General features: G+C 44.2%; 1 protein-coding gene across 3 annotated transcripts; it reads right to left on the reverse strand.

Moving 5' to 3' along the window:
- Positions 1-514: 514 nt before the first annotated feature.
- On the reverse strand, positions 515-8,334 carry COQ3 (coenzyme Q3, methyltransferase). 3 transcript variants are annotated; one of them, XM_071547861.1, is made up of 7 exons: positions 8,109-8,334; positions 6,852-6,949; positions 6,332-6,484; positions 6,080-6,179; positions 3,521-3,763; positions 2,201-2,360; positions 515-813 (listed from the first exon to the last, which is right to left on the reverse strand). In XM_071547861.1, exons 1-7 carry the CDS (start codon positions 8,310-8,312, stop codon positions 596-598), a joined length of 1,176 nt encoding a protein of 391 aa, XP_071403962.1. In that variant the 5' UTR covers positions 8,313-8,334; the 3' UTR covers positions 515-595. The 3 variants fall into 3 exon arrangements, with proteins under 3 accessions (XP_071403962.1, XP_071403964.1, XP_071403963.1); XM_071547863.1 differs by having other exon boundaries at positions 6,852-6,945; positions 8,109-8,259; XM_071547862.1 differs by lacking the exon at positions 8,109-8,334 and adding an exon at positions 7,639-7,934.
- Between the last annotated feature and the right edge of the window lie 235 nt (positions 8,335-8,569).

The following is an 8,569-nucleotide window of genomic DNA, read 5'->3' on the forward strand; positions in this document are numbered from 1 at the left end:
CACTCTGATCTCAAAGGCTCTTCTTCCACTGCACAGTTACCTCACATCAACTGCAGGAATAGCAGGACTCAGCAGAAAAGGTTTGCTCTTTCTTTTTCCCCTTCTCTCAGGGAGAAAGGCATATTATAGAAACAAGTGTTTGTATTTTTTAAGTATTTCATATATTTTAAACAATTTGAGTATCTTAAATACCAAATATATTTTATTTATTGTACATCATTGTGGTTTTTAATGCCTTCTAGATTTACAATTTTATTTTATGGAGATCTGAGTCCCAATAGGACTGAAAATGTCTCGACATACAGGAGCTTCCTCCAAGCTACTAACAGAATAATTTGCATTTCCCTGTCCAACAATTTGAAACCACTTTCTCATAAAAAGACTTACTCCTTAAAAGCTTTGCTCATTTCAGTCTTAAAAGATTCCTGAGATAATGGGCACTTGTTTTTTTCTGAGACTGCCCTAAAATATTTGGCCAAAAGTAGCACAAGTATTATTGATGCAAACAGGAGGCTTGTTGTTAGAAAAGGTTTTATTATGTCCATCTGAGTAAAACCTTCTTTTCTGTCCTGGTGACAGTTAATCACAACCCATCTCAGACAGTGATGTCTGAGGCAGTGCCAGCTGTCCCAGCCGTGGCTGAGTGCTGTTGAATGTCTGTCTCTGATGGGGGGTCTGTTGGGCCTGACTGTCCCCAAGCCCCAGACTTCACTGCGTGCACTGCGTAGTTAAGGCTCATGCTCTCCGTCCAGCTCCACGAACCCAAGAGCGGATTATACAACATCCCATTCACAGTCTTGACTGAAAAGCCATCTAGAAAAGAAAGAAGCCACATAAAGCAACTGATGTTTTTAAATGTTGTAAGTCACTGCAACATCAAGCTCTTTAGATCAGCAAGTCTGAAACACACTGGGGAGCAGCACTTCACAAGCTGGGCTTTTTTGGACACCACCACATGTAGTGCCACTGGCATCTCTGGTGACAGCACATCTTGCTCCTGGCAGCAGCTGCAACAGCTCTGTGCCAGGCCATGTACCATCAGCGTGCTACGTGGTGAAACACTGACTTCAAACCACCACACCTGGGTGACTGGAAACATTCTCTGTAGGTGGAGACGTTCTTCAGACTGACATCACACGCTCCAAAATGAGAATCTGGGCATGTATTTGACAGATTCTTCACATTCCCTTTAGGAAGGGAAAAATATAACAAAGAGGCAGAAGAATGCCATCAAGAGTGACTTATCCCTCCCTGCTGAGCAGCGCTCAGTTCACTGCACGGATTTGCTGTGTCCCAGCAGGATACAGGATGGAAGGCAGAAAACAAACACCCTATCAAAACAAATCACTCCACTCCACCTGCTTCTCCTTTTGAAGGAAGAACAGAAGGAACCACCAGTATGTGAACCAGTGTTAGTATGGCATCACTGCAAAGTGCCAGGAAAAGACCTTGCCAAAAGAATAGCTCCACTCATGGTTCAGTTTCTTTGCAGTGAACTAAAGCAAAGTGAAACATTCGGTGAGAGGGTTTTAAAACATCTGCAGCAAAGGAGGGCAATGGACAGAACTCTTCCCAGCTCAGTACTTTGTCTATTTTAAAAGCAATCAAACCAGGGCAATTTAATTAAGAATAATAAAAATCAGTATCATACAGTTTCTCAAGAACTGACTAATGAATTTGTGGTAGGTTTCATCTTCCCATTTTTGAAGAAATATTTTAGTATCATAATTTGAATAGAGAACATGGAGCAGGAACCAAAACTAAAAATGCCTCCTCCCAAGGGAAAGACAACAAACAATGCAGAGGCAGCAGAGCAGCTCTGGGGTACCAATACAGTTCTTGCCTCAGACCTGGCCTAGAGCGTATGAACCACTTGAGAGCATACATTCTGCCACCAGAACACAATGGAAAACCCTGGAATTTTTATTTAGGCTATCAAACAGAGGGCAGCTGTAACAGTGATTTATTTGAGTAATCACTGCATTGTTAGGATTCCACTTAGTTTATTTATTTTATGCAAAATCCAGTAAGCAGCAGTGTCTTTAAACCAGAAATGATACTCATAATATATGACAACTCACACAAGAAAAGCTGTGTATTGTTGCCAGCACTCACCCCACCTAGCTTATCCCTCTTCTATTTCTACAGGGACCACTTGGGTGTCTCTCTCTGCATTCCCATCATTTGGCCTGGAACTTACTTGATTCCAGGAGGTGCTCCAGCTCTTCAGGGGGAACAAACTTCTCCCACTCATGTGTTCCTTCTGGTACAATGCCCATTATCTTTTCTGCAACCACAATTCCCAGGACATAGGACAACTGGGTTTTATTGATTGTCGTAATAAATATAGAACCTTCAGGCTAATTAAAAGATAAGAATGTTTAATTAGAAGAATATTTAATTTTAAAAATTGTTAATTTAATCACCTTAAAATACATCATTTGTCAATCTACGAGCCTATACAATGAAAGAAAAAGAAGTAATTTCCTCCCAGGATAGGTATTTACAAGTATACCATTTAAATACAAGAAAGAATATAATGTTTTAACAGTATGATTCAGCAGTCCTCAAAGACTCAAAATCATCAGAATCTTGGGTGGTCTAAAAACCATTTCCTTGCCCAGAGAACACCTAACAAAGAACAAGGTCACTTAAAATATTTCCTGCCCAGGAAATGGATAAATAAAAGGTATATACAATATCTGTTGTAAAAAAACCAAAAAAACCCAAAACCAACCAAACAAAAAACCCTCCACTTTTTAATTGAAACCAAAGTAACATGTGCAATGCCGCCTAATTTTGCTGAGTGCCATCCTGTGCTTGTTTCAATGATTACATGGTTAAAAAAACAAAGCCAGAAAACCAGAAAATAATTCTTAATCCTTAAAAGACTGCTAGAAATAAGCAAAAGTTTTTTTGGCCCTAGCTGGCTAAAAATTAGTTCCAATCGATATTCCTTCTGATGACCAGAAAGATAAAAGAGATTAAAGGAAAGTTGCTGCTTGTGTGCTGAGCCTACCATTCTTCTTTACAAACGAATATCAAAAGGATTAATGATCTGATTATTTCCAAGTATAAATATGATCCTTCCAAAGCAATCCAGGAGCAAGCTTATGAGATCCTGGAGCTGGAATAATCTTGTGAATCAGAAACATCATTACAGTTTCAATGCAGTCTGAGCCATATCTGTCCATCAACAGCAGCACTGTCACATTTTCTCTCACCTGGGAGAAATCAGATGCAACCAGATTTCTTAAGGTCTTAATCCAATGCAACACTGCAATACAAGGTAATGCCACTAACACTTTTCTAAGGTAGAGTTGGGGAAATAAATTCCCCCTGACTTTAGCTGGGCAGATGTACTTGCATCACGAAGGAGAATGGTAGGCACCTCCAGAGTGTGCTTCTGACTTCACGGTGGAGAAATGAATGCAGATGTGCTTTCACATTCCTTTGAATAAGAGCCATATCAATAAAAGAGAATAAATATTCCCAATAATGAAACCAAAAAGTTTCTTACCTTTAACACCTGAGAGCAACACCTGATAAACGTTTCAAGGTCAGCCACATGCTCCACTACTTCAGAAGCTACAATTACATCAAAGGTTTCCATAGACTCTTCCACAATCTCCTCTAGTGAACTGGACTTGTACTGTATTCTCTTGGCCAGGACTGGATCAAATGACTTGTGCCGGTCTGCTGTTCTAATGTTGTCCTCCAGAGGATCAATTCCAGTAACTGAAGCTCCTAGTCTGCCTAAAGGCTAATAAAACAGAGGATAGTTTATTCTCGGCATGAAAACAATTTACTTAAGGGTAACTTTGCAATGTACATACATGATGCAGAAAACATCCATCAGAGAACAAGACAAGCAACAGTGTGATGAGCTCTGATCCATCAGTTTTATTTTAAATGTAAATCAAATGTATCAAAGCAAGATAACCCCTTAGATTTGGAAGAAGTGGTGGTAATTTTCACAGAAAATGATATATTGGAATATACATATATTATATACTGGAATATAATTCTTTTAGAGTAATTCATTCTGAATCTATTTTGTTACACCAAATAACGATTTCCTCCACTATTACTCTCTGATAGAGGAAAAAAACAAAGGGGGGAAAACAATGCCGTATTTAATTACTGTCATTACTTTCTTCAACATCCACCTGTAATGGTAAATCCTCATATCTTTTTAATGGTTACTTAATATATGATTATCTCTGGGACTTCTTCACTGCTGAGAACTAAACACTGATGTTTACTAGGATAGGATCAGCCTTGGCTGTCACTCAGGTTTCCCCAGTGTCTTCTTACTCCTAGGTTAACACCTCAGTCATCACCTCTTTTGAAACTGAAACAGGCTGCAGAACATGACCACATGTATGATATTCCAACCTCAAATTCATCAGTTGCTCAGCCTGAGCAGGTGATGCAGCACACGAGTTTTGCCAGCCCTGTCAGAGGAGCCACTCTCACAAGGCTACATGATTTTGTTCAGAAGGGGAAAAAAAAAAGAAAGGGGAGGAAAGAAGGGGAGGAAAGAAGGGGAGGAAAGAAGGGGAGGAAAGAAGGGGAGGAAAGAAGGGGAGGAAAGAAGGGGAGGAAAGAAGGGGAGGAAAGAAGGGGAGGAAAGAAGGGGAGGAAAGAAGGGGAGGAAAGAAGGGGAGGAAAGAAGGGGAGGAAAGAAGGGGAGGAAAGAAGGGGAGGAAAGAAGGGGAGGAAAGAAGGGGAGGAAAGAAGGGGAGGAAAGAAGGGGAGGAAAGAAGGGGAGGAAAGAAGGGGAGGAAAGAAGGGGAGGAAAGAAGGGGAGGAAAGAAGGGGAGGAAAGAAGGGGAGGAAAGAAGGGGAGGAAAGAAGGGGAGGAAAGAAGGGGAGGAAAGAAGGGGAGGAAAGAAGGGGAGGAAAGAAGGGGAGGAAAGAAGGGGAGGAAAGAAGGGGAGGAAAGAAGGGGAGGAAAGAAGGGGAGGAAAGAAGGGGAGGAAAGAAGGGGAGGAAAGAAGGGGAGGAAAGAAGGGGAGGAAAGAAGGGGAGGAAAGAAGGGGAGGAAAGAAGGGGAGGAAAGAAGGGGAGGAAAGAAGGGGAGGAAAGAAGGGGAGGAAAGAAGGGGAGGAAAGAAGGGGAGGAAAGAAGGGGAGGAAAGAAGGGGAGGAAAGAAGGGGAGGAAAGAAGGGGAGGAAAGAAGGGGAGGAAAGAAGGGGAGGAAAGAAGGGGAGGAAAGAAGGGGAGGAAAGAAGGGGAGGAAAGAAGGGGAGGAAAGAAGGGGAGGAAAGAAGGGGAGGAAAGAAGGGGAGGAAAGAAGGGGAGGAAAGAAGGGGAGGAAAGGAAGAAAGAAAACAGAGGAGAGATTCAAGTCCCTTTGTAGCTCCTTGTTCCAGATGCTGATGAAGTTTCCAGAGTGAGTCATCCAGAGCTGCAACTGTAAATTCACAAACCATCCCTAGTCTACTGATGGGACACAGCTCTGTTCAAGGTTCCTCCACAAACAGCAACTTCTCCGTCCCAAGTTTTGCAGACTTCTTGGGAAGCAGCTGTAACATCAGCACCCGTACCAGGGGTATCTCTCCTGACAGAGGAGAGGTATGTCTCAGGTGCTTGAGATTATTCCATGCTTTTCCCATCAGTAAGTAATGGTGAGAATCCCCACTTTCCCATAAAAAACTGGAGAGAAGCAATTCAAAGAAATTAATGTGTAAGAACAAGTTTATAACAGAAAATACTTCTTTGGTAATGAGAATTTTCATGATTCTAAGTATTCTTGCAGACTTGTAAATTGAATAAAAAGGAGTAAATATTGAAAGACCTGTTCATCATTCTTCCTCTCTCCAAAAGTGTTTGAAACTTATTTTTCTGATGACTTCAGAATTTTAGAATGTCTCGTTACTAACTCTCTTGTTTTCTGTAAACCAAATACTCAACAGGGTTTGTACAATACACTGCACTATATTCAGTAACTAACATATCACAGAAGAACAAAGGTCCTCCTTGTAGGATTAGAAACAAAGCAATGTAATAGTAAATCCATTCAAATACCTTGTACACTTTTTAACAGGAAAACACAGAGCACACTGTTTCTTACCTCACTTAGCAGTCCCCCGCCACAGCCAACGTCAAGAATCTTCACTCCAGAAAGTGGATTTCCCAGATGATAATTACTACTCATGCTCAACAGAGTATCTCTGAAAGAAAAGGGATGTGATTAAGGTTGAACATGCAAGGTGCTTTAGTAGATGCAATATGCAGTAATCTTAAGCACTGGTAACTTTTTGTTTCTTTGACCATGTTTTCTGAAGTTATGCAGAAACAGAAGAACTTGTCTTCAAAACCATACCTAATAAATGGCACTCTAATATCGTTCATAGAATGAAGGGCTGAATATTCTCCTTCTTCATCCCACCACTTATGCGCAAGGAGCTGGAATTTTTTCACTTCCTGTGAATCCACTGATGAGTGTGAAGTCCTGAGAGGTCCCTTTACAGGGAGCCTAAATAATGAAAGCTGAATGTCATTAACCTAATACCGATATTTCGTGTCAGCTGAAATAAGGGAAAACAAGTTCTGTATCAGAAAATGAAGAAAAGGTAAAACTCATGTTCCTTTAGAGACTCTAGTTACACTTGTTTAGTAGCACACAGATTTTACACACTATATGGATAACATATCTTCCCAAACAGATGGCTGCATGCCTGTAATTTTTAAGCTGGTAATTAGTAAGACAAGAGTAGGCCACATCAAACATTTAAACATGTGGGAGATGTAAAAATGGCTCCATGTGACACTGTCACAAAGCAAAATTAAATTGTCGTAAAAATGGTAGCCCTTGTCGCATGGATTTTAGATGCAATACTTACATGCTGCTTTTCTTTTCAGTCAGAGAGACAGGCAGAGTACTACTGGATTTCAGTTGTATTTTCCAGCTGAAATCCCAAAGGACTCCTCTCAGGCCTGTCTGAAAAGAGAGATCAGCATGACCATCTGCATAAATAAAAGACAACCTAATGTAAAACATCAGCTTTACCAGATCTTAGAGGCAAAACAAGTAGTTGGAACAACGCTGCTTTAGCACAACACTAACCATGCAAATCTTTGCATATTTGCTCACTATCATATTTTGAGAGTGCACAGGGATTAAATAAGAGCATGTGCTAATTCACGAGCCCTGTACTCCTCAAATTATGTGCAATACCATTTTCCAGAGCCTGGATGGAAAGGAGTTTGTTACTGTGAATTTCCCCAAAATGCTTACTCTAACCATAAGCTCTGGTCATACTCAACCTTTTCAGCTGTGGGTTTATCACGTGTTGGGATGAGACACACACAGCTGCACACTCATTTTGCATTACAGAATAGTAGAATTGATTGGGTCAGAAAAGACCTCCGAGATCATCAAGTCCAACCCTTGGTCCAACTCCAGTCCATTTACTAGATCATGGCACTCAGTGGCACGTCCAATCTCAGTTTAAAAGCTTCCAGGGATGGTGAATCCACCACCTCTCTGGGCAGCCCATTCCAATGCCTGATTACTCTCGCTGCAAAGAATTTTTTTCTGATCTCCAACTTAAATTTCCCCTGGCAGAGCTTGAGCCCGTGCCCCCTTGTCCTATTGCTGAGTGCCTGGGAGAAGAGACCAGCCCCCACCTGGCTAGAACTTCCCTTCAGGTAATTATAGACAGTGATGAGGTCACCCCTGAGTCTCCTCTTGTCCAGGCTAAACAACCCCAACTGTATGAGCTGGTGAGGAAACCTGAGCAAGGAAACCTCGCGGATTGCGCACGGACAGGCCAAGGGCAATGTCCCAACATGGCTCTGCCCTCCCGACATGGCTCTGCGGGCACAGGCCCGGCCGACTCACACCCCCTGCCCGCCGGGACAGCCCCGGGCACAGCAGCGCTCCCTGCGCCCACAGCAAACCACAGGGAGGGTGATTTAGGCTGCAGCGCGACCCACAGCCACCTGCGGACGGCACAGGAGGCGGAAGGGGACCAGCCCCTCTCCCGGGGGCGCGGCAGGAGCTGCGGGGCACACCCGCGGAGCCGCGGCCGCCACCGGCCGCCACCCTGCCGCGGCCCCGCCGTAGCCCTGCCTCCGTCCCTCCCGATCCCGCTCACCGCCCACAGCCCCCGGCGGTGCGGCCACGGCCTGCGGGCGCCCCAGAGCGCCGGACAGGGCTCCGGGCAGGACCCGCACAGCCCCGCCGCCCCGCAGCGCCATCGCTCCTCTCGCCCCGCCCCGGTCCGTCCCCGCCGAGCCCGTGGCCTCCCTGGCGGTGCCGCGAAGGTTCCGCCCCTCGCCGGGGCTGCCGCAGGCGCCATCGCGTAGGGCGGTGCTGGGGCCGGGCCTTCTCCTGGAGCGGCGCTCTCTGAACGAGTGCCCCTTACTCCTGCTCCTGGACTCCAGAAAAGGACGGTCCCGAGGTGTAATGGAGAGGACTCCGGATCCCAAAGTCCTGAGTTCGAGTCTTAGTGGGGACCGTCCGCTAGCAGTTCAATGATCCTGTCAGATCTCGGATGCTCAGCAGGGTCAGCCCCGGGTTAGTACCGGGTGCTGTGACAGTCCCAAGGACTTTACT

The sequence above is a fragment of the Pithys albifrons genome, chromosome 2, assembly GCF_047495875.1.
Source record: "Pithys albifrons albifrons isolate INPA30051 chromosome 2, PitAlb_v1, whole genome shotgun sequence".
Classification (NCBI taxonomy): Eukaryota; Metazoa; Chordata; class Aves; order Passeriformes; family Thamnophilidae; genus Pithys; species Pithys albifrons.